General features: G+C 48.5%; 1 protein-coding gene across 2 annotated transcripts in view; it reads left to right on the top strand.

Moving 5' to 3' along the window:
* Positions 1-25,097, top strand: part of CSMD2 (CUB and Sushi multiple domains 2) — a 263,996-nt gene that overhangs the window by 204,280 nt on the left and 34,619 nt on the right. For both annotated transcript variants that reach the window (XM_071453356.1, XM_071453355.1), the window contains 14 exons: positions 473-589; positions 2,097-2,210; positions 2,358-2,453; positions 5,305-5,508; positions 7,446-7,570; positions 10,535-10,631; positions 12,416-12,520; positions 16,609-16,727; positions 17,937-18,006; positions 20,086-20,202; positions 21,157-21,366; positions 22,208-22,396; positions 23,756-23,933; positions 24,559-24,704. In XM_071453356.1, the coding sequence (XP_071309457.1) occupies positions 473-589; positions 2,097-2,210; positions 2,358-2,453; positions 5,305-5,508; positions 7,446-7,570; positions 10,535-10,631; positions 12,416-12,520; positions 16,609-16,727; positions 17,937-18,006; positions 20,086-20,202; positions 21,157-21,366; positions 22,208-22,396; positions 23,756-23,933; positions 24,559-24,704 (1,887 nt within the window). The remainder of the gene's footprint in view (positions 1-472; positions 590-2,096; positions 2,211-2,357; positions 2,454-5,304; positions 5,509-7,445; positions 7,571-10,534; positions 10,632-12,415; positions 12,521-16,608; positions 16,728-17,936; positions 18,007-20,085; positions 20,203-21,156; positions 21,367-22,207; positions 22,397-23,755; positions 23,934-24,558; positions 24,705-25,097) is intronic.

The raw sequence follows: 25,097 nt of genomic DNA, 5'->3' as shown, positions 1-25,097 counted from the left end.
TAAACCCTGGCTAAACCTGATCCTTGCTAATCCAAACCCTCAGTCTTGGGTGTTGCTGAGCAGGGGCAGAGCTCAGTGACAAAACAAGGGGTTTTTCCTTAGGGTTTCTCTGTGGTTTTTTTTGTTTTCTTTTCTGACTCCATGGTTTGCAGTCAGACCCATGCTGAGAAGGGGATCAAGAGGCAGCTGATGGGGGGAAGGAGTGAAATCCCTAATTTGGGAAGGCTCTGTCAGGGAAAACTGAGGGAAAGGTGGCAAAAGGAGCTCATGCCCAGCTGTGAGGTGGGGAACAGTGCAAATCTCACATTAATTAGCGGTTTGATAATTCCACGTGGAGCCAGCACAAGGTCAGGGTGGGATAAACCTGATTTTTTTCAATGAGAACTTTCAGGGAGCAGCATCTGGAGCAGGGAATGGTGGCTGGGGACATTTCCAGGCTCCAGGGGTGCTCCATGATCCTTTTCCCTTGCAGCTCCCTGTGGAGGGCAGTACACAGGCTCAGATGGAGTCGTCCTGTCCCCAAATTATCCCCAAAACTACACCAGTGGCCAGGTGTGCCTGTACTCCATCGTCGTGCCCAAGGACTATGGTACCATGCTTGGAATTTTTATGGGATTCTCTCCTTATTTGCTGGGTTTTTAATGATAATTTTTATAACTTCATCCAGAACTGGAGATAAGGCAGATGGGAGAGTAGCAAGAGGTGCTGTTGGGTGCTCTTCGTGCTGGAGTCAGAGAAGATTCTGGATTTGTCCAATTTTGTCCATTACAGCTAATCAATAATTATTGTTCCTCAGTGGAATTCTGCACCTCGTGTTCCCTAGGCAGGGAAAGGGGATGAAAATTCCCAGTGGGCTGGGAATCAGTGGGAACATGTGTTAATGAATCCAGGGAAAGCTGGTGCTGCCTCTGGAATTTGGGGATAAATAAAGGGCTCCCATTTTTCCAGGCTGGAATAAAGGCAGCTGAAACACAGGACAGAGACTGTGCTGGGAAAACAGATCCCAGTTTGGAATGCTGGGAATCCTGGGGGTGCTGGGCAGGGCCAGGGGTTGGGCTGGATGCTCCTTGGGCTCTGCTTCAGCTCAGGGGGTTCTGGGGTTCCAAGAAAATGCCTTGGCCCCATGGCCTGGCTGTGCAGGGCGGTGTAGGGACAGCAGTGGGGTCATCAGTGGGGACAGCAATGGGATGGCAGTATGGTGGCAGGGGGATGGGAGTGAGACAGCAGTGGGATGGCAGTGGGGACAGCAATGTGGGGACAGCAGTGTGATGATGCAGTGGACAGTAGTGTGGTGACACTGGGGACAGCAGTGTGGTGACATTGGGGACAGCAGTGTGGTGATGCTGGGGACATCAGTGGGACAGCAGCGTGGTGGCACTGGGGACAGCAGCGTGATGATGCTGGGGACAGCAATATGGGGACAGTAGCGTGATGACACTGGGGACAGTAGCGTGATGACACTGGGGGCAGCAGTGTGGTGGCACTGGGGACAGCAGGGTGGCGATGCTGGGGACATCAGTGGGATGGCAGCATGGTGGCAATGGGGACAGCAACGTGATAGCACTGGGGACAGCAACGTGATAGCACTGGGGGCAGCAGTGTGGTGGCACTGGGGACAGCAACGTGGTAGCACTGGGGGCAGCAGTGTGGTGGCACTGGGGACAGCAACGTGGTAGCACTGGGGACAGCAGGGTGGCGATGCTGGGGACAGCAGTGTGGTGGCACTGGGGACAGCAACGTGGTAGCACTGGGGACAGCAGTGTGGTGGCACTGGGGACAGCAACGTGGTAGCACTGGGGACAGCAGTGTGGTGGCACTGGGGGCAGCAGTGTGGTGATGCTGGGGACAGCAGTGGCACAGCAGTGTGGTGGCACTGGGGACAGCAACGTGGTAGCACTGGGGACAGCAGTGTGGTGGCACTGGGGACAGCAGCGTGGTGGCACTGGGGACAGCAGCATGGCGATGCTGGGGACAGCAGTGCATGGCAGCATGGTGGCACTGAGGACAGCAGTGTGGTGGCACTGGGGACAGCAGGGTGGCGATGCTGGGGACAGCAGTGGCCGGTGCCAGCCCTGTCCCTGTCCCTGTCCCCGCAGTGCTCTTCGGGCAGTTTGCCTTTTTCCAGACGGCGCTCAATGACGTGGTGGAGGTGCACGACGGCCCCACAGAGCACTCACGGCTGCTCAGCTCCCTCTCAGGCTCTCACTCAGGTAGGGAGCTGCTCCCTGTCCCCTCTCCCTGTCCCCTGTCCCTGTCCCTGCTGGGGACAGCAGCTTTGGCACAGCTGACACCCAACCCCTGCTCCCTGTGGCTCATTCCTTCACCTCTCTCTCCCGTTTTCCCTCCTCCCCATCCAGGGGAATCTTTGCCATTGGCCACCACCAACCAGATCCTCATCAAATTCAGCTCCAAGGGTCAATCCACAGCCAAAGGCTTTCATTTTGTCTACCAAGGTGAGTTCAGGTGTGTTCTGGAAGTGTCCTCGGGTCCCTCCCAGGGGTGTTCTGAGTGTCCTGAGCTGCTTTTGGAGTCTGGGTGTTCTGAGCAGGGAATATCACAGGGAATTAGGATTCCTTTGGGAGCAGAGCTCTGGCAGGGCTGGCTGGCTGCTGTGGGTACTTTGTATTCTGCCCTTGCATTCCCACTCAGCCTGAACCCTGCACATCCCAGGATTACCATCAGCCCCATCCCGGCGGCGTGCCCGGAGTCACACAGGGAATTTGGAGATTTATCCCACAGCAATTCTTCCCAGTGGCATTTTTAGCACTTTTGCTGGGTGTAAGCAGCTGAAATCCCGTCTGGCAGCTCGGAAATCCTCCCTCTGTGCGTGTCACAGGCTCGGGGCTGTCACACTCCTGCCCCTTGATCCTTTCAGTAACAGCTTTGTGCTGCACTGAACAACTCGGGGATTTTATGGGAGTAAATAGCAAATGATGCATGGAACAGTGGGAAAGCAGAAGGGATTTCTCACCCACGTGCTCCCTGGAGTTATCTGTGGGAACATCCAGGCTTTTGCTGCAAAGAGGGGACAGACACTGGCACGACCTGAGCCTTCTCCAGGGGTGAAGCAAAGCATGGTTGGGATTTTGGAGTAGTTAAAGATCTGTTCTCTTGAATTCCTGCCTAATGAGTGTGAAACAGCCGTGGTTGTGATTGTAATCTTCAAAGAGCTCAGCAGAACAAAGGTTTTGATGAAACCAGGGAAGGTTTCCTCCTCCCTCCTGCAAGAGCTGCATGGGAAGCAAGGGGAAAAGGGCGATCCTGATTTGGATCTGCCTGGCCAGACTCTAATTAGCTAAACACTCATAAATTTAAAGCAACTCAGAGGAAAATATTAATTGACTTCTTCCTTGGCAATAGACCTGGTTTTTTTTGATGAGTTTTTCTCCTCGCTTATCTGCCAGATTCATTCCTGTCTTTGACTCTAATTCCCAGTATTCGACAGGAATATGAACAATTTCAGCACCATCACAACTTAAATCCCCCTTTTCTTTCTTTTCCAAAGAAGATTTTTTTTTCCCAGTTGCTGTTCCTTCATGGCCATGAGGCCCAGGGAGCTCAGGAACCCAAAGGCTCCTGCGTTGGGTGACAAAACAATTTTTTGGGAAACCACTGGCAAATCCTTTGGTTCCCCTGGGTACAAACAACCTTTTGGTGTGGGGGAGGTTCTCTGGAGGGAGAACTGGGTGAACGGGGGGGTTCTGGATGTCCCAGCTGCTTTTATTTCAGGTATAGAATCATTAAATCATTAAGGTTGGAGAAAACCTCCAAGATCTTCAAGTCCAACCTTCATCCAGGTGCCCCCATGCCCACCCAGCTGTGTCACCAAGTGCCACCTCCACTTGGTCTGGCATGGAGCCACTTGAGCTGGCAGAACTGGGAGTGAAATGTTCTTTTTTTTCTCTTCTCAGTGGTCATTCTTGGGTTCAGCCCACCTTTGGGGTTTAGGTGCTTTGGGGTTTAGGAATGATCAGTCAGTGGTCATGCTTGGATGCAGACGTTCTTTAGGATTTAGACACTTAGGGGTTTAGGAGTAATCACTCAATGGTCATGCCTGGATTAAGCCAGTCTTTAGGATTTAGGTATAATCAGTCAATGGTCATGATTGGATTCGACCAGTTTTTGGGATTTAGATACAATCAGTCAATGGTCATGCTTGGATTAAGCCAGTCTTTGGGATTTAAATAAAATCAAGCTGTGGTTATGCTTGGATTCATCCTCTCTTTGTGATTTAGATACTTTGGGGGTTTAGATACAATCAGTCAATGGCCAAGTTTGGATTTAGCTCCTCCTTGGGGTTTAGATACTTGGGGGTTTAAGTACAATCAGTTAATGGTCATGGATTCAGCCTCTCTTTGGAGTTTAAATACTTTGGGGTTTAGGTACAATCAGCCAGTGGTCATGTTTGGATTCAGCCCCAATACTTTAGATTTTTAGGTACAATCAGTCAATGGGCCAAGTTTAGATTCAGCCCTTCCTTGGGATTCAGGTATAATCAATCAGTGGTCGTGTTTGGATTCAGCCTCTCCTTGGGGTTTAGATACTTTGGAATTTAAGTACAATCACTCAATGGCCAAGTTTGGATTCAGCCCTTCCTTTGGATTTAGATACTTTGGGATTTACGTACAATCAGTCAATGATCATGTTTGGATTCAACCCTGATACTTCAGGTTTTTAGATACAACGAGTCAATGGTCAAGTTTGCATTCAGCCCCTCCTTGGGGTTTAGATACAACCAGTCAGTGGTCGTGTTTGGATTCAGCCATTCCTTTGGATTTGGATACTTTAAGGTTTAGATACAATCAGTCAATGGTTATGTTTGGATTCAACCCCTCCTTGGGGTTTAGGTACAATCAGTCAGTGGTCATGTTTGGATTCAGCCCCTCCTTGGGGTTTAGATACAATCAGTCAGTGGTCGTGTTTGGATTCAGCCATTCCTTTGGATTTGGATACTTTAGGGTTTAGATACAATCAATCAGTGGTCATGTTTGGATTCAACCCCTCCTTGGGGTTTAGGTACAATCAGTCAATGGCCAAGTTTGAATTGAGCCATTCCTTTGGATTTGGATACTTTAGGGTTTAGGTACAATCAGTCAATGATCATGTTTGGATTCAACCCTGACACTTCAGGCTTTTAGGTACAACCACTCCACAGCCAAGTCTGCACCCAGCAGATTGTAGGGTGTCTGTACCCAGCATCTGAGTATTCAGATACTCAGGAATTGCTGTGTAAAACTGACAAACCCTCACTGCAGCAGCTCCCTGGCAGCACTAACCCTGTTGTGTGCCTCCCCTCCGTGGCAGCCGTGCCCCGCACCAGCGCCACGCAGTGCAGCTCGGTGCCGGAGCCGCGGCACGGCCGGCGCCTGGGCAGCGACTTCGCCGTGGGCGCCCTGGTGCGCTTCGAGTGCAGCCCCGGATACGGCCTCAGAGGCTCCCCTGCCATCCAGTGCCTGGCCATGCCCGGGGCCCTGGCTCAGTGGAACTCCTCCGTCCCCACCTGCGTGGGTAAGCGCCACCTTGATTTTCTTAAGGTTTTTCCGAGCTTTCTGATGTTTGCGTTCTTATCGCGCGCTTTATGTGTGAATAACTTATTGTTTTGTGTTCTTTCATGGAGGAGGAGGGATCTGATGGGCTGTTGGTGTGTCCGGTGTCACTGGAGAGGTGGCACTGTCATCCTCCAATCCACTGTCACCTTTGGAAACCTATAAATGTTAGAGTCAGATATTAAAAGCTCTCTTTTTACCTTGAAAAGAGCAGCGTGTCCGCGGCGTTTTATTTCAAGAGGAGGGATCTGATGGGCTGTTGGTGTGTCCAGTGTCATTGGAGAGGTGGCATTGTCACCCTCCAATCCACTTTCCGAAATCTATAAATGTTAGAGTCAGAAATTAAAAGCTCTCTTTTTACTTGAAAAGAGCAGCGTGTCCACAGTGTTTTATTTCAAGAGGAGGAATTTGATGGGCTGTTGGTGTGTCCGGTGTCACTGGAGAGGTGGCACTGTCATCCTCCAATCCACTGTCACCTTTGGAAACCTATAAATGTTAGAGTCAGAAATTAAAAGCTCTCTTTTTACCTTGAAAAGAGGTTTTTTAAGTTTTTCCGACCTTTCTGATGTTTGCCTTCTTGTAACAAAATTTCTCATATAAATAACTCATTGTTCTGCATTCTTTTATGGAGGAGGAGGGATCTGATGGGCTGTTGGTGTGTCCGGTGTCATTGGAGAGGTGGCATTGTCACCCTCCAATCCACTGTCACCTTTGGAAACCTATAAATGTTAGAGCCAGAAATTAAAAGCTCTCTTTTTACCTTGAAAAGAGCAGCATGTCCATGGAGTTTTATTTCATGTCCTGTAGCCACAGGCAGGTGGCACTGGGGGAGGTGGGAACAGGGTGGGTGGCACTGGGAAAGTCATTGGGAGTGGTGCCACTCTCTGGGTTGTCCTGAAAGGGGACAGGGGTTGGATGTTGGTGGTGTTGGTGGGTCTCTTCCAGCCTGTGGGAAAATCAACAGCAAAACAAAGCACTAATGAATTGAAATGTAAATGTAAATGAATGAAATGTAAAAAACTTCCAGCCTAGGGTGTTCTGTGGGAAAAAAATCAACAGCAAAACAAAGCACTAATGAATTGAAATGTAAACGAATGAAATGTTAAAAACTTCTTTAGAACCTCTCGTGGTTCTGTCCAGAAAGGTTGTGACTGTCCCATCTTTGCACTAATGAATTGAAATGTAAATGTAAATGAATGAAATGTAAAAAACTTCCAGCCTAGGGTGTTCTGTGGGAAAAAAATCAACAGCAAAACAAAGCACTAATGAATTGAAATGTAAATGTAAATTAATTAAATATAACAAACTTCTTTAAAACCTCTTGTGGTTCTGTCCAGAAAGGTTATGACTGTCCCATCTTTGCACTAATGTATTGAAATGTAAATGTAAATGAATGAAATATAAAAAACTTCTTTAAAACCTCCTGTGGTTCTGTCCAGAAAAGCTGTGGCTGTCCCATCCTTGGAAGTGTCCAGGTTGGACAGGGATTGGAAGGACCTGGGACAGTTGGAGGTGTCTGGGTGAAGGGATTTGGTGATCTTTAAGGTTCCTTCCCACCCAAACTCTTCCATGGTTGTCTGATAAAATACAAAGCCCAGCCTGGCTCTGAATAAGAACAGTTTAACCCCAAATTCCAGGGAATTGACATTTTTGATCCAATACTTTTGTGAGATCTGGGACAGCATCTCAGATAAATCAGATCTTTCACCTCCTCTGAAGGAGAGCAGCTCCTGAAGATCCTCCACACCCAAGGAATGTGCCAAAAGTTGCACGAAAAAAAGTTACTGGGCAGAGGATTATTCCTAAAATCCCATCCTTAAATCACAACCATCTCTCGATTTCTTGTCATTTTCACAATGTTTTTGGCAAAACCAATTCCTTGTGCTTTCCTCATGGCAGTGCCCTGCGGGGGGAACCTGACAGAGAGGAAAGGAACCATCCTGTCCCCAGGCTTCCCTGAGCCCTACCTGAACAGCCTCAACTGCGTGTGGAAGATCACAGTGCCCGAGGGAGCGGGGATTCAGGTACAGCCAGGACGGACAGGAGGACACTCAGGGTGTGCTGCTCTCAAAGAAGCCACGTGATGGGAAAATGCTGCTCCTCAGGGATGGATCGAGGTGGAATTCTCTGGAATCAGGCATTCATTTACTGCCAGGATTAGGCAGGGACTCGTTGGTGATGTTTGTTGTGATGATCTTTGCAGGGGTCTGAGGATGAGGGAAGAGACGAGGATCTGACTCCGTGTTTCAGAAGGCTTGATTTATTATTATATTTATATTATATTATATTATATTATATTATATTATATTATATTATGTTACTATACTAAAATAATAGAAGAAAGGATTTCATCAGAAGGCTGGCTAAGAATAGAAAAAGAAGGAATGATAACAAAGGCTTGTGCCTGACTGAGACAGTCCGAGCCAGCTGGGCTGTGATTGGCCATTAATTAGAAACAACCACATGAGGCCAATCCCAGATGCACCTGTTGCATTCCACAGCAGCAGATAACCATTGGTTACATTTAGTTCCTGAGGCCTCTCAGCTTCTCGGGAGGAACAATCCTAAGGAAAGGATTTTTCATAGAATATCATGGCTCCAGTTTGTGACCAGGCGAGGAGAGCTGTGCCAGGTTGGATTTAGGGAAAGATTTTTCTTCCCCCAGAGGGTGCAGGCACTGCCCAGGCTCCCCAGGGCATGGGCACAGCCCTGAGGCTGCCAGAGCTCCAGGAGCAGTGCCAGGGAGGCACAGGATGGGATCTGGGGAAGAGCAGGACGTGGTGCCTCAGTGTGACCCTTACTCTGGCACAAAAGAGGGAGAATCTGTGTTAAATTTTAGGGTTTTTTTATTATGATTGTCCAGGGAGGCCGTGGATGCTCCAAGCCTGGAAGTGTCCAAGGCCTGGTTGAGCAGGGCTTCCAACCTGTTCCACTTTTGGATAGTGGGAGATGTCCCTGCCCACAGCAGAGATTTTGGAACAAGATGAGCTTTAAAACCCATCCCAAACCCTTAAAATTCTCTGATCCCACATTTTTGGGGCCCCCAGCAGTGCTGAGTTCTGCACTTCCAGGATCTGCTGTCACCTGGTCACGACCCATCAGCTTCCCTGGGACTTCCAGAGCGGGGAAAAACCCTCGGAGAAAGGTTTTGGCTTTTCAGGACCTGAAACAGCTGCAGGGAGGGGTCCCAGGGCAGCCCCCGGGGAGGGAATGACCACGGAGCTGGAGCTGGATCCATCCTGGCTCCGCTTCCTTTGGGTTCTCCGTTATTAGATCTTAATTCCAGCATCACTTTACCCCCTTTTTGCACAACAATTAAAGGTTAAACAACTGTAAATCAGGGAAGGAGGTGAAATTGAAGCTTTCTTGGTAGCAGCACTCAGGAGCAGGATTTTTATGTAATCAGGGTAGAAGCTGGCACTTCTGCCATGAATTATTCATTCCCGGAGCAAACCTTCCTGAGTGAATTAATTTATACACGTGGCAGTAAATAGATGCAGATCCCTTGTGAATCCACATGTCAGACTAGAATTAGGACCTTAAAAATGTTTATTCCGTTAAGCTGGAGGAGGGGGGGGAGAGAGGAGAATAAATAATTTAGGCGGTGTAAGAGCAAACAAAACGCTCATTCTCACTCCACTTCCAATAATGTAAATCACAATAGGGGTGTAATGAGGCAGGGAAAAAAGGGAAAAAAGGGTCAGCGATGGCTCCGTGGGGGTCACTGAGATTCCTGCTGGGTGAACTCCGCTCACTTTCTGCTAAAAAAAATATTTGGGAGGAACTTTACAGCCGGTTTTATTACCCGGAGTAAATCGAGGAGGAAATGGGTTTTAGTGGCTGAAGTGGGGGGGATTGGTTTTGGTTTTATTATTTATTATTTATTATTTTATTTGATTTTGGTTTTATTACTTATTTTCAAACGGGGGGTTTTGATTTGATGCGCAGCAAGGCAGAGGTAAGTGGGGAATTGGGGTGGATGAGGAAATCAGGGAAAAAGATTCGGGGAGAAAGGGAGAGGGTTCACACATGTGTAGTCAAAGTTTGAGGGCAGTGAAGTCTCCTCACTGCTCATTTTTCCCAATTTTCCAGCACTCTCCTTGTTTGGAGCCAATCTGTACAACTCATTTATGCTCCTGATTTATCTCTAAGACTCCTTTTGGATTTGTTTCTGAGTTTTCCCCAAAACAGGTGGTTTTTACTCAGATTTTCTGCCTCACCCTCACCCCATTCACCAAACTTGGGTTTTTAATGGGACACTGAAGGCTTTGAACCATCAGCATTTAGGATTTAGGCAAAATACCTGTTAATGGTAAACAAAGCTGTGCAATTCCTTGGAGATCCTCACTCAAGCACGAGCTGCTTTTCGGTATAAATGCAGATTTCTGAGCTCTGCTTTTCGGTATAAATGCAGATTTCTCAGCTCTCCCAATGTTTCCCATCCAAGGATTTGTGTTGATGTTCCAACTAATGGAGCCAAGTGACTTCCTAAGGCCTCCAAACCTTGTGGGGCATGGCAGGGAAAGGTGAAATCTGAAAATGCACTCGAGTGATCCCATTAAAAGCTGAGGAGCAAGGCTGGAACTCGATTGGATTTTTAAAATCCTGTTGTTTAATGTGAGGCGTTTTTTGGGTTTATTTTCTCCCCGGGTTGCTGCTGGTTGCTCTCATTTGAAAGGGCTCAAAGTCTTCAGGGATTTCTCCAAAGAGGGAGGAAAAAAGGCTGGGATTCTCAGCAGCTGTTAATGAGCTGGGCAGTTCCAGGAGCTCTGGAGCAGCAGCAGAAAACAACATTTCTGTTTAGAAATTTGGGGGGAAAAAATAGCTGGAAAATCCCAGTGGGAATGGTCAAAGGCAGAAGTCTCCAAGTTTTGCCCGTGCTGAACCCCCAGAGTGTGTAAACTCAATTAGTGACCCTTAAATTGCTGTTAATTTGATTTATTTCTATTATTTCAATTTTTTTTTCTTTGTTTTGTTTCTCTCTGCAGATCCAGGTGATCAGTTTTGTCACAGAGCAGAACTGGGATTCCCTGGAAGTGTTTGATGGAGGAGACAACACAGCCACCATGCTGGGGAGCTTCTCTGGTACGTGGCCCTCGAGCCCATCAGTCCCTGCCTCGTTTCATTCACCTCACAAAATTAAACTTAAAAAAGCATCCAAAGCCAGGAATCGATTTCAAGGGAATCATGTGCTCTGTTGGGTTGGGAATTTCAGCTCCCGTCTGCCTGTGGGAAGGGTTGAGAGGGAGCCTTAAACACCCAAAACCAGTGGGGTTTTATTCCTGGAAATGGGAATTCCCTCAGCTCTGCTGGGATGTGAGGCCACCACACTTGGCAGGGTGACCTGACCTTGATGTCCCCCAGAATGGGTGAAGGGCTGCAAAACAAACTCTTATTTTAACCTGGGATTTTTGTATTTCCTTTGGAATCCTTGCGTTTTTCCTTGAATTGTGGCTTTTAGCGAAGCAGGGAGCATCCAAGCTCCAGGAGCTTTGAGACCATTTCAAATCCAGCACCACTGGCAGAACAATGGCCCAAAACCTCATTTATTTAACAAATGTGCCCAAAATGCCCTGAGCTGGGCAGGAGAAGAGTCTGGGATGGATCTGCCTTGTCCTGCTGCTGCAGCAGCTTCCAGGGGATGAAGGAATCCCGAATTTTCCCGAATTTTCCCATCCCTTGGTGCTTTTTGTCTGACGGTGGCCAAGCTCCATGGGCTGAAATCCAGGAGCAGCCCCTGGAAAAGCCCTGGGTATTTCTCAATTGGCCTCGTTGGAAAGAACCTGATCAAAACCAAGAGGAGCTCCTTAAGTTGAAAGGACTTAAGGACTTTGTGTTGTCAGCAAATCTCCCAGGAGGGGGAGAGAGAGATCCTCTCTGTGAAAAACGCCAATCACTTATTTTTAACATTTTAAAAGTTTAATAGTAAATGTAATATTAAATATTAAAATCATATTTTATATTATTATTTTAATATAATATTTTACATATAACAATAAAACACATTGCATATAATATATAATATATAATATATAATATATAATATATAATATATAATATATAATATATAATATATAATATATAATGTAGTATATTGTATATAGTATATACATTATATTATATATTATATAGTATATAGTGTATATAGTATATAGTATATAGTATATTATATATATTTTATATATTATATATGTTATATATTAATAAATAATATATTTTATTATTATTTAAAATTTTATTTTAAAATCATAAAAATAGTAATAAAATGGTTATAAAAATAGTAATATAATTAGAGTAATAATAATTTGGACAATTTGAATTAGGACAATATAAGACAATAAAAACAAGAGTTATGGACAGTCCAGGTACCTTTTTCTGGGCAAAACAAGCCCGAAAAAAGGACCCACGTTAACAGAGGATTAACCCTTAAAAACAACAGCCTGTTGCATATTCATACAGCTCATACATGATGCATAAATTCCATTCAAACACAGGATTCTGTCTGGGCAGTGTCAGCTTCTTCCTCCTAATCCTGACAGCATCTTCAGGGCTGAGCAAGGCAGGAAGAAGTTTGTTTTTTCTGACAATGGAGCAATAAATTCTCTTTCTCTGAAGGGTTCAAGTGTCCTGTGGCTGCTATCTGGTGCAAGTCCTTTCTTTAAAAAAATATCTTACATAGCACAGTTTCTATTTTAACATTTTGTTATAACCTAAAACTATATTTAACACACTACTTAAGAGAATGAATGCAGCATCACTTTCTAACAGAACCCATATAACCTTCATTTGAATATTTGCCAAAAGCCAATCATCAAATAGGCATTTTTCACACTCTCTGCGCTGCCTTTGTGCACCTCTTGTTTTGCCAGGAACCACAGTGCCTGCGCTGCTCAACAGCACTTCAAACCAGCTCTATCTGCATTTCTATTCCGACATCAGCGTCTCTGCTGCCGGCTTTCACCTGGAATACAAAAGTAAGAGCAGCTCCAGCCTTGATCCCGCAGCCCCTGCCAGATGGGGAGGCGCCTGCAGGGCTGGGGAAACGGGAGAAGGAGCTGCTGTGGCTCTCTGCTCTCAAGGAGGGAGTGATAAATAGAGAAAGGATGGAGCAGAGGGGTGGGGTGAGCCTGGTGGCAGCTTTTTGTGGCTCTGTGGTGGCACAGAGGGGTAAAAATCTGTGGGTGAATGCAGAGCTGGGATCTGGGCTTGGGAAGTGCTGCTGGCCAGGGACTTGCAGCTCCTGGCATTCCCTGCTGGAACCAGCAGATCTGAACAGGTCCTCATCCCAAAAATCCTGGCTGGAAGGGTCCTCAGAGGTCATCCCCTGGGAGCTGATGAGGAAAGCAGGGTCAGAACGGAGATAAAACTCAATTTGAACATTTCGATGGAGCCTGAGCTTGGAAAAACTGCAGGGATGGAGCTGCACAAACAGCCTGGGCAGCCTCTGCTCACAGCTGAGGGCTGAACTCCGTGGTATCACCGTTATCAGTGTTATCAATCGCTGTTATCAGTGTTGCCAGTGTTATCAGGGTGGGGTTTCCTGCAGTGCTTTAGTGCAGAAAAAAAGTTTTCTGCAGTGTTTTAGTGGGTGCTGGGGATGTTCCCCTCCCTCACCTGCTGGATGTGTGTGACCGTGGTCACAGGGGTTTTCAGGATGAAGAAGAGAAGAGAATGTCGACTCCATGATCAGAAGGCTTGATTTATTATTTTATGATATATGTTACATTAAGACTATACTAAAAAGAAATAGAAAGGAAAAGGTTTCTTCAGCAGCTAGCTAAGCTAAGAATAGACAAGAATGAACAACAAAGATCTGTGTCTCAGACAGAGAGCAAGAGCCAGCTCTGCCATGAGTGCTCAGGAAATCCAAACACCCACAGGAGACCAATCACAGGTTTACCTGTTGCATTGCACAGCAGCAGATAACCATTGGTTACTTCTGGTTGCTGAAACTGCAGCTTCTCAAAAGGAAAAATCTTAAGAAAATATTTTTCATGAAAGATGTCTGTGACAGATGTGCTCCTGTCCCCACAGCCCCAGCGCCCTGAGCTGCCCTGGGCACTCTCCTGGATGCAGGAATTTCTGTGCTGTGTGCTCAGGGCTGTGCAGGCCCTGCACAGGAGCATTCCCAAGGTGGTTGATCCATCCTCCTTGTCCAAGGGCACCTTGGCACAACCTGTGCAAGCTCTGAGGTCGTGTGGGCACCCACTCCTTTAGAAAAACACCTTAAAAACGTCTTTAAGGTCCCTTCCAACCCAAATTCTGTGGTGGTGTGGAGCACTTGAGTGGGTTCCTGGTTAGGGATGATCCCAACACCCCCTGGAATGGCAGCACTTTGCTCCCAGCAAGGCTCATGCCAGGTTTTTTTGGGAATACAGACCCCAGCACGTGGCTAAATGTGGTTCTAGACAGAGAATGTGTTTTCAAAAAGAAATCCCCAGTGGTGAGAGAACAAACCTGAGAGAGGCAGGGAAGAGAATCCTTGGGGAAATCACTGTCAGGTTTGGATGGGGATGACAAAAACTCATTTTCCCCTGGGTCTGTGTTTGATTCCTGATGTCTGATCAGGAGAGGTGCAGCAGCCCAGCTGCAGGGGGAATGAGTGCCTGGGATCTGTTACTGTCAGTGTTTGATAGCACTGGCAGAGAACCCTGCAATATCCTGAGCTGGAAGGATCCACCAGCATCACCCAGTCCAGCCCTGGCCCTGCACAGGCACCCCAGCAATCCCACCCTGTCCAAACCCTCCTGGAGCTCTTGGGATTGCCCCCATTCCCTGGGGAGCCTGGGGGAAAGAACCTTTCCCTAAATCCAACCTAAACATTTTGGGGTTATCCTGCAGAACCAGGAGTGGGGTGGATGATCCTTGCAGGTCCCAGCTCAGGATATGGGCTGGTAGGAATGGTCCCTGAGGTGTCCAAGGGCAGCTTGGAGCAGCCTGGGGTGCTGGGAATTGTCCCTGGAGTGTCCAAGGAGTGGTGGGAATTGTCCCTGAAGTGTCCAAGGGCACCTTGGAGCAGCCTGGGGTGCTGGGAATTGTCCCTGAGGTGTCCAAGAGCAGCTTGGAGCAGCCTGGGGTGCTGGGAATGGTCCCTGAGGTGTCCAAGGGCAGCTTGGAGCAGCCTGGGGTGCTGGGAATTGTCCCTGAGGTGTCCAAGAGCAGCTTGGAGCAGCCTGGGGTGCTGGGAATTGTCCCTGAGGTGTCCAAGAGCAGCTTGGAGCAGCCTGGGGTGCTGGGAATGGTCCCTGAAGTGTCCAAGAGCAGCTTGGAGCAGCCTGGGGTGCTGGGAATGGTCCCTGAAATGTCCAAGAGCAGCTTGGAGCAGCCTGGGGTGCTGGGAATGGTCCCTGAAGTGTCCAAGAGCAGCTTGGAGCAGCCAGGAGTGCTGGGAATTGTCCCTGAAATGTCCAAGAGCAGCTTGGAGCAGCCTGGGGTGCTGGGAATTGTCCCTGAAATGTCCAAGAGCAGCTTGGAGCAGCCTGGGGTGCTGGGAATGGTCCCTGAGGTGTCCAAGGGCAGCTTTTGGGGCAGCCAGGGGTGGTTTGGAGGTGTCCCTGCCCAGGCAGGGGGGAGTTGGGTGATTTAGGACCCTTCCCACCCAAGCCAGTGTGAGATTCCCTGCAGTGGCACAGCTGGGGCTGCTTTAAAGCCAAGCAGCACTAAAACCTTCCAGGATTTGCTGCCTTTACTCACTGAAACCTTGTCCATTATTGAATCTAGCAGGATTACAGCCACCACAGGATTGGGAGAGAAAAAATGTGCCCAGCCTGTGCTCTGGGAGCTGCAGGAATCCTCTGGCTGTGACTCTGTTTCTTCTCCAGCTCTATTCCAATCAATAAATCCTTTGAGCACCCTCCTGCAAAAATCATGGCCAGGTTTTTCATGAGCCTGGGGATTATCAGCCCTGTTTCCTTGGCTGAGGAAATTAATAGGTGTTGATTTTCATGGCAGCTGGAAATAATGTGATTTCTGCTCTGTTTGTACAATTGGAATCTCCCAGCCCTGAGCCCTGGGTTGTTTTTTTTCTGGGAGGAAGTTGGGAGAGATGAGCTAAAACAGGGGAGGAAAACTCAGGTTTCTCCCTCGCTGTGGTGCTCAGGCTGAGCTCTTACCTCTGCATGCTCCAAAGCCAGGAACAATTTGAGACTGAGTGAAAGGCACTGATGTGAAGGAGAAGTTATTTAAAGCCATTTTCCCTCCTGCCTCTCTGAAGGTCAAGCAGCACATCCAGGAGCAGGGAGGGAAGCGTGACTGGGCTTTAGGAGGAGACTCAGCCTCTCCTCGCTCCTTTTCCCTTTGATTTTCCCCCTGCCTGGGGCTCTGTGGGAATGGAGCAGAGCAGGAGCCCTTGCAGGGATATGCAGGAGGTTATGGTGGAGAGGAGCTGCCAGCACAGGGAGGGAGGTGCTGGGAGAGGGTGAGAGGAGCCTGCAGGATTGATTTTATCTCCCTGGGCTGTGCAGAGGGGAGAGGGAGACCTGGGAAGGAGAGGGGAGATGAATGGAGAGGGGAGATTTGGAAAGGAGAGGAGAAAATGTGGGAAATGGAGAGAAAAAAAATGTGGGAAAAGGAGGGAGATGTGGGAAATGGAAGGAAAAGAAGGAAGGGAAGGGAAGGGAAGGGAAGGGAAGGGAAGGGAAGGGAAGGGAAGGAAAGGAAAGGAAAGGAAAGGAAAGGAAAGGAAAGGAAAGGAAAGGAAAGGAAAGGAAAGGAAAGGAAAGGAAAGGAAAGGAAAGGAAAGGAAAGGAAAGGAAAGGAAAGGAAAGGAAAGGAAAGGAAAGGGGTGGGAGGGAAGGAGAAAGGAAGAAGGGAAGGAAAGGGAAAAGGGAAGGAGAGCCCATTACCCCACAGGAGATGTGGCAGGTTGTTATCTGGATTTGCAGCAGGATATTCCCAGCTGTGAGTGTGGGGATGGAAATGGGCTGTCCCTGGAGGATCCAAAGGGAACAGAATTCCCCCACCCAGAGTCGGCGGTTGGCAGACGGGAGCGGGGTGAAACAAAACGTGCGTTCCCATCCCTCCATCCCCACTCCCCGAGCTCCCATCTCCCTTCCTCCCACAGCCGTGGGCCTCTCCAGCTGCCCGGAGCCGGCAGTTCCTGGGAATGGGCTGAAGATCGGCGAGCGCTACCTGGTGAACGACGTGGTGTCCTTCCAGTGCGAGCCCGGCTACGCCCTGCAGGTACAGCCCCAGCTCCCTGCTCTGCCAGACCCTGCTCTGCTCCTCCAGACCCTGCACTGCCTCGGTTTGTGACTCTGAACTCCACATAAAGTGTTCTAGCAAGTTCTCCTCACAGCTCAGTCCCACAATCAGTTTCCAGCCCCACAACCAAGGACGCCGCTGCAGCCTCAGCCCCAAAAAGTGCAAACAGCTGGAATGGAGGGGAGCAAACTGGGAGGGTGGGACTGCATCACCTGCAGCTGGAATTGGACAGTTAACCCCATATGGAAATGGACCAAAACTTATAAAAGCGTGAAAAATTGTGACTCAGGGTCCATATTAGATCCATCCTAGGTCCATCTTGGGTGTAGCCACAGCCTTGTGCTGCCCAAGGTGTCTCCTGTAAAGACCTTTTAATAAATCACTACTTTATTCCTTTCTGTCCAGCCTGTTGCAGGTCTTCAGGCATCACCAGAAGGATTCCCGCTTTTCTGGGTTCTCTATATTCTTTACAATTGGAATCTCCCAGCCCTGAGCCCTGGGTTTTTTTTTCTGTGTTCCTTCTGGGAGGAAGCTGGGAGAGATGAGCTAAAAGAGGGGAGGAAAACAGCTATTTGTAGCTCTGTTGTTGTATTTGTGGCCAGTCCCAGTACTTTTCCCTGCCTTTTCCCGAGGCAGAAATACAAAACACAGAGCTCCAAGCTGGGGGTCCCAGGTTCCTGTCCTTCCTTGGTTCTTCCAAGGTTGAAACCAGCTCTTGGAGACACATCTTCATCAACAAAGTTCAGTCCCTGTCTGAGGGAGTGGATTCAGAGGTGGTTGAATTACCTCACTGTTTATGTCTCTAATTGATGATTTTTGTCAATTATGCTAATTTGCTAAATTTGTAGAACTGTATTCACCCCCCTTACAGGAGTGGTCATTTTATGGACATTTTTCCATATCTTCCCTTGGACTCCTCCAATAAAGACCAGCCTTTAGATTACCTCCTAGACTAATATTATCTCCAAAGATAATTCCCAAGTGTGAAAGATCCTCTCCAAATCCAGTTGTTTTATCCCTACATTCTTCAAGGCATCACTTTTTCTGGTACCCCAGATGCAACAGGCATCTCCCTCTGGATCAGATCCATCTTGCAAGGAATTTTTTTCCTGCCAGGACAGGGAGAGGCTCTCCCCCTTTGTTTTCCATCCACCTCCCAAACCTCTGTTTTGTTTCCCATCCCTTCAGGGCCACTCTCACATCTCCTGCATGCCGGGCACGGTGCGACGCTGGAATTACCCTCCACCCCTCTGCATTGGTAAGGAGTCAACTTCTTTCTACCTGGCTGATATTTATAACACTTCCCTAAAAAAAGAAAACAAACCAAAAAACAAAAAAAAACAAAAAAAAAAAAAAAAAAACAAAAAAAAAAAAACAAAAACCAAAACAAAACAAAACAAAAAAAAAAACACCAAAAAAAAAAAAACCCAAAAAAAACCCAAAAAAAAAAAAAAAAAAAAAGCAAGGCTAAAGAGGTGATTTAGAGAAATTCAGGTTGGTTCTGCAAGTGTGAGAGAGTGTGGGGAAACATTGGGTTGCCAGGGAAATTGTGCCCGAGAAGTCCCCGTGGGCTGCCTGGAGTGCTTTGTTTTGGATGTTACAGATGTGGCTCTAGCACAAAATGTGAAACACAGAATTATCCCCCTCAGCACAAAACCATTCAGAAGGGAAAACCTCCAATTTCTTCGTGCTGGAAGCTGGTTGGTTTTATGGCTTGAGGATTTTTTTTTTCCCGTCTGAAGCATGGTTTATTTTTGTGGAGTGTTTCTGATACCACCAAAGCTGCTCCTTTCACTGGGGCCTGGTCTCTGCCAGGATCCCAGCTTGCTGTGCCCACTCTGCTGTCCACAGGTCACTTGTCCAGGTCACTGTTTAGCCTCAGATCTGTTCAGATGCTCAGGCCTGGAAGGGACTGGACATTTCATTTTCCCTGTGGAAGAGGCCTGGAGGTGAACGGAACTTGCAGGAGGTTTTTTAAAATTATTTTCAGTCATTTGCTTTTAGCAAATGTAGATGTTTAATATTCATATTGCACATTTTGCAGCTCTGAGAGAGACATTTATGCATTTAATAGCTTTAGTTAACAGTTATTTTGGGCTCCTGCTGTTCCAGCTTACATCATTTGGCTTTAAAGTAATTACAAGAGCCAACAGTTCTTTTATCTGATGATCTGCAGGCCAGGAATAAATGGAGAGATATTTCCAGGAGAATGACTGAGCTAAAGGGCCCATTCCCTTGGGACCTGCTCTGAATGGAAGCAGAAGTCCTTGGGCTCAGCTGGGAGATCCCAGCATGGAGGAGGACCCCAAAACCTGGCAAACCACAAGTTTGGTTCCTTGAATCAGCACCAGCCTCCCAACCCAGCAGGATTTTGGCTGTTCCTGTCTTTTCACCTCCCTGGGAAAGGTCAGGCAGCTGCAGAGAGGCAGAAGAACATCTGGAGCCACTCCTGGAGGAGTGACTGTCACCTTTGTGGGTGTGACAGAGTCCTGGGGCTCTGCCCTGTGTCCACCAGAGCTCCTGCTCCAAGCACCGTTTGCAACTGTGCTGATTTTCTCCTGGTCTGCTTCCTCCAGCTGCCGGGCTTCTAAATAATTCAGCAGCAGTTCTATTAAAGAGCCATTAGGAGGAAAAAGAAAGAGAAATCTTCTGGGAGAAACCTCGTTAGGAGCAGGTCTGGGGTAATGAGATATTGGACAAAGAGCCTGTGCCTGGCTGTCACAGCAAGTTAGAGAACACCTGGCTGGATTCAGCTGGGTGCTGCTGCTGGGACCAGGTGGAGGTCATCCAGATAAGCACGAGAAGGTGCTGTCAGTGCTTAAATTTCATGTGATGCCTTTTGTAAACATATTTTTGGGCTGTCGTGGCTGGCAGTCGGCTGCAGGCAGCGAGCGAACACGCTGTGCTGGATTTATCAGTGACAGACTGCCCAGAGACTGGCAGGGGAAAGAAGAGGCTGTAACTGGGGTCAAAATAGGATCACTCAGCTTCTTCACAGTCATTCTCTGAGCTGGTGAAGGTGTCAAGCAGGTGCTGGTGCCTGGTTTGATGCAATATCTGTGGGCAGAGCAGGTGTCCATCCCCTCTGTCACTGCTCAGGTCTGGCTCTCCCTCTGTGGTGGCCCAGACTGGATCCCTGGGCTCAGCCTTCATCTCCCAAGGGCAGGAGAAAAAGCACATCCATTCTGGTGTGGCCATCAGTGCCTGGAAACTTGGTGCTGGTTCCTTTTTCTCAGCTGAGTCTTTAATTCCTTCATTTCCCGTGGCACTCACCCAGACAGACCCCTTAGGGATCCTGTGGCTGGATCCTGACCATGAACCCTGTTGGTTTCTCCAGCCCAGTGTGGAGGAACAGCAGAAGAGATGGAAGGAGTGCTCCTGAGCCCAGGATTTCCAGGAAATTACCCCAGCAACCTGGACTGCACGTGGAGGATCCTGCTGCCTGTGGGCTTTGGTGAGAGAGATGGGTTTGGGTTGGAGCTATCACAGAAGAGGGGCTGAAAAATCAGAGAATCCCTGACTGGTTTGGGTTGGGAAGAACCTCAAGATCATCTCATTCCACCGCCTGCCAGGGTAAACTGTCCCAAAGTGCTCCAAGCCCCATCCAGCCTGGTCTGGGACAGGGATCCAGGGGCAGCCACAGCTTCTCCGGGCACCTGTGCCAGGAGCTCCCCACCCTCTCAGGGGGGAATGCCTCCTAACCTCCACTCCAGATCTCCTCTGAGCCAGTGTGAAGGCACTCTGTGTCCCCAGGGCAGTTAAAGTCCTGCTGAGTGCCTGGGGCGTCCTGGGCTGCGCAGGTGGGCAGTGCTGGGGCTGGAGCTGGGGTTGGAGCTGGGTTTAAAGCTGGGGCTGGTGCTGAATTTGGAGTTGGAGCTGGGTTTAAAGCTGGAGTTGGTGCTGGTGTTGGTATTGGGATTGGAGCAAGGGTTAGAGCTGGGGTTAGTGCTGATGTTGGGGCTGGAGCTGGGTTTAAAGCTGGGGTTGGGGCCAGGATTGGTGCTGATGTTGGGGTTGGTGTTGGTGCTGATGTTGGAGCTGTATTTAAAGCTAGGCTTGGGGCCAGCATTAATGTTGGGGTTGGTGCTGCTGTTGGAGCTGGGGTTGGCCCTGATGTAGGTGCTGGTGTTGGAGCTGGGTTTGGTTTTAGGATTGGAGCCAGGGTTGGTGCTGATTTTGGGGTTGGTTCTGGTGTTGGAGCTGGGGTTAGCACTGATGTTGGTGCTGATGTTGGAGCTGGGGTTGGTGCTGGTGTTGGAGCTGGGGTTGGTGCTGATGTTGGAGCTGGGGCTGGTGCTGGTGTTGGTGCTGGGGTTAGCACTGATGTTGGTGCTGGTGTTGGAGCTGGTGCCGGTGCAAAATCTCAGCCGCAATTTTTAGAGCCCAACTCCTCGTTGCCCCTCTCCAGGTGCCCACATCCAGTTCCTGAACTTCTCCACGGAGCCCAACCACGACTTTGTGGAGATCCGGAACGGGCCCTACGACACCAGCAGCGTTATCGGGCGGTTCAGCGGCGCCGAGCTGCCCGGCTCCCTGCTCTCCACCTCCCACGAGACCACCGTCTACTTCCACAGCGACCACTCCCAGAACAAACCCGGCTTCAAGCTGGAGTACCAAGGTCAGCAGGGACAGACCTGCCCTGGGGGTGGCGGTTCTTGAGTTAACTCCGTGGTTGTTGAGTTAACTCCGTGGTGGTTGAGTTAACTCCATGGTGGTTGAGTTAACTCCGTGGTGGTTGAGTTAACTCCGTGGTGGTTGAGTTAACTCCATGGTGGTTGAGTTAATTCCGTGGTGGTTGAGTTAATTCCGTGGTGGTTGAGTTAATTCTGAGTTAATTCCTTCTGTGGTTGTTGAGTTAATTCCATGGTTAATTCTGTGGTTGGTGAGTTAACTCTGTGATTGTTGAGTTAACTCCATGGTTGTTGAGTTAATTCAGTGGTTGTTGAGTTAACTCCGTGATTGTTGAGTTAATTCCCTGGTTGTTGAGTTAAATCAGTGGTTGTTGAGTTAATTCTGTGGTTGTTGAGTTAACTCTGTGATTGTTGAGTTAATTCAGTGGTTGTTGAGTTAAATCAGTGGTTGTTGAGTTAGTTCAGTGGTTGTTGAGTTAATTCAGTGGTTGTTAATTCCATGGCTGCTGAGTTAATTCAGTAGTTGTTGAGTTAATTCCATTAATTCTGTGGTTGTTGAGTCAATTCCATTGTTGTTGAGTTAACTCCTTGGTTGTTGAGTTAATTCCATGGTTATTGGGTTAATTCCGTGGTTGTTGATTTAATTCCATGGTTGTTGAGTTAATTGAGTGGTTGTTGACTCCAAACCTCCCTGGGCACCCCCTTCCAACCCTCCTGACCTCCATCCTTCCCCACCCCTGGCACAGCTTGAGGCCGTTTCCCCTTGCCCTGTCCCTTTTTCCCTGGAAATAAAACCACAAACACAAATTCCCATTCTTGTTTCCCCAGCCTACGAGCTGCAGGAATGCCCCGACCCGGAGCCCTTTGCCAACGGGGTGGTGAGAGGAGCTGGCTACAACGTTGGCCAGTCCATCTCCTTCGAGTGCCTGCCTGGCTACCAGCTCATCGGGCACCCCGTGCTCACCTGCCAGCACGGCACCAACAGGAACTGGGACCACCCCCTGCCCAGGTGTGAAGGTATGGCCTGGGCTCACCTGGGCACGGCGCTTCAGCTCCTCGGCATGGGCCGGCTTTGCTCTGCGGGCAAAGGTGTGGCTGGCAGTGAGCTCTTGGAGGGAAATGTGGGCTCCATGAGGTGTTCTGGTGAATATTTTGGCAGCTTCTGAGGGGGGTTTGAGTCTTGGGTTGTGTGTGAGGAGAATCCGTGTCTCACCTCCCTGCTGGAGCTGTAATTTCTGTGTGGCACAGTCCAGGGGCATTGGGTGAGGAGAATCTGTGTCTCACCTCCCTGCTGGAGCTGTAATTTCTGTGTGGCACAGTCCATGGGCATTGGGTGAGGAGAATCTGTGTCTCTCACCTCCCTGCTGGAGCTGTTCTTTCTGTGTGGCACAGTCCAGGGGCATTGGGTGAGGAGAATCTGTGTCTCACCTCCCTGCTGGAGCTGTTATTTCTGTGTGGCACAGTCCAGGGGCATTGGGTGAGGAGAATCTGTCTCTCACCTCCCTGCTGGAGCTGTTCTTTCTGTGTGGCACAGTCCAGGGGCCTTGGAGTGATAATTCCTTGCTGCTTTATTCCCTCGACAACATCCAGCTTCCATTGATTGTTATTTCTGTGTGGCACAGTCCAGGAGCCTTGGAGTGATAATTCCTTGCTGCTTTATTCCCTCGGCAACATCCAGCTTCCATTGATCTAGCTCTGATAAATAAAAATAGTCACTGGTAAAAGAGCCCGGCAGCTCTGAGGGCTCTGTGTGTGTCCCTGTCTCTCCTTCATGGGTATCTCCACAATGATCCAGGTGGGAGATCCTCAGGAATCTTCCAAGGTGGTTTTTTTTTTCTGAAAACTGTGCTCAGAGGACTCAGCAGGCTGAAGATTTACATTCCAGGCATCCAAACTCATCCAAATTCTCTTTTCCAACCCCCTCATGGCTGTTTCAGCCTTTCACCCCTGGGGCTGCTGGCTGGAATTCTGTGGGATTTACTTCCAGAAGGGTTTCAGGTGAACCTTTAAGAAGTTCAGGCCTGGTTATTGAAGATTTCCCAGCCCATTTCCCAGGAGCACTGACCTTCATCCCAGCACTGGCTCTGCAGGAGCTGTGCAAGGAGGGAGAGAGGTGATATTTGCCCTCTTGTAAGTCCTTGAACCCCAGAGAACACAAAGCACAAAGAGCTGAATCCTCAGCTGCTCTTTCAGTGCTGGCTCTGTGCTTGCAGCAGAGAGGAATTATTTCAGGAAAGTTAGGCCAAGATCTGGATTTTTCTGTGTGCAGAATTGTTACCTTTGTACAAAAAAAAAAAAAGAATAAAAATGGGATTATAAAGATGTTTAGGGGGATATTTCCTCACTGGGTTTGTGTTTCTCTCTGCTCCCCTGCAGTGCCTTGTGGGGGCAATGTCACAGCCCAGAATGGGACAGTTTACTCTCCTGGCTTCCCCAACCAGTACCCAAATTCCCAGGATTGCACCTGGCTCCTGACAGTGCCCGTGGGATACGGGATCCACCTGAACTTCACCCTGCTGCAGACAGAGCCCTACAACGACTTCATCACTGTCTGGTGGGTGCAGAGGGTCAGGAGTGACTCCAAGGACTCATTTTGGGAAATGCTCCTGGCTTTGAAATAGCAGCAACTGGGAATGGGACCCCTGGGATCCCCTTTGCAGGCTGGGAGCTTCCTGGTGTTTTGGAGAAAAGAAGAGAAATTAAATTTTTTTGAGCTTTCTTTCAATATGAATAAATAAAAATATTGTTTATAATGGATAATCTCCATTATTTATTAATAATGGAGATTATCTACTTCAGGTAGCCAGGGGAGCTCTGATTAAAGAGTTTGTGACCAAATTTTGAGCATGTAGCTGTCAAAGTCTGATCTTCAGAACATCCCCTGGTATTCTGGAGGGGATATTCAGAATCCATGTTTGGCTGGGCAGACAGGGAGTGAAATTCCTTTGGGAAACAGGTCCTAATTCCTCCGTTTTTGAGGTTAAAAGTGAAATTTGCGTTTCTGATGGTCAGCTGGGAGCCAGGTGAGGTTGTGGGGATGAAACTGGAGCAGGGGATCTGAAATGTGGCTGCGGGAAAGGGAGGATAAAGGAAAGGAGGAGTCCCTGGGCGGGAGGAGGTTGGGTTCTTAGACTTAAGCCCTTGGAAAAAACCCATTTTCCTTGTGTTCCTGCCATCAGGGATGGGCCCCAGCAAACAGCCCCCCAGCTGGGGGTGTTCACAGGCAACTCAGCCAAGAAATCTGCCCAGAGCTCCTCCAACCAGGTCCTGCTGAAGTTCCACAGCGACGGCGCCAACGGGGGCATCTTCGCCATCTACTTCTATGGTCTGAGCTGCTGCTTCCCCGGGCATGGAAATGTTGGGAATATTGGGGAATAGTTCTGGGAAAATGCAAAAAAACAACTCTTTTAGCCCAAGTTTTCCACAGAGGTTTTTCAGCCCGGTTTTTTTCAGTGAAGTTTTTCAGGCCGGGTTTCCCCAGGAAGTTTTTCAGCTGAGATTTTTTCCACAAGGTTTATCAAACCAGGTTTTTTTTTTTCCAGGAAGTTTTTCAGCCCAGTTTTTTTCCACAAAATTTTTCAAACCAGTTTTTTCTAGGAAGTTTTTCAGGCCAGATTCTTCCAGGAAGTTTTTCTGCCCAGGTTTTCCCGGAAGTTGTCCAGCCCAGTTTTTTTTTCCACCAAGTTTATCAAACCAGGTTTTTTTCCAGGAATTTTTT

Source organism: Agelaius tricolor, unplaced genomic scaffold (assembly GCF_023055355.1).
Source record: "Agelaius tricolor isolate 1412-34295 unplaced genomic scaffold, bAgeTri1.0.p SCAF_36, whole genome shotgun sequence".
Taxonomy (NCBI): Eukaryota; Metazoa; Chordata; class Aves; order Passeriformes; family Icteridae; genus Agelaius; species Agelaius tricolor.
Note: the sequence above shows the minus strand (reverse complement) of the source record. Positions and strands in the feature narration are given on the sequence as shown.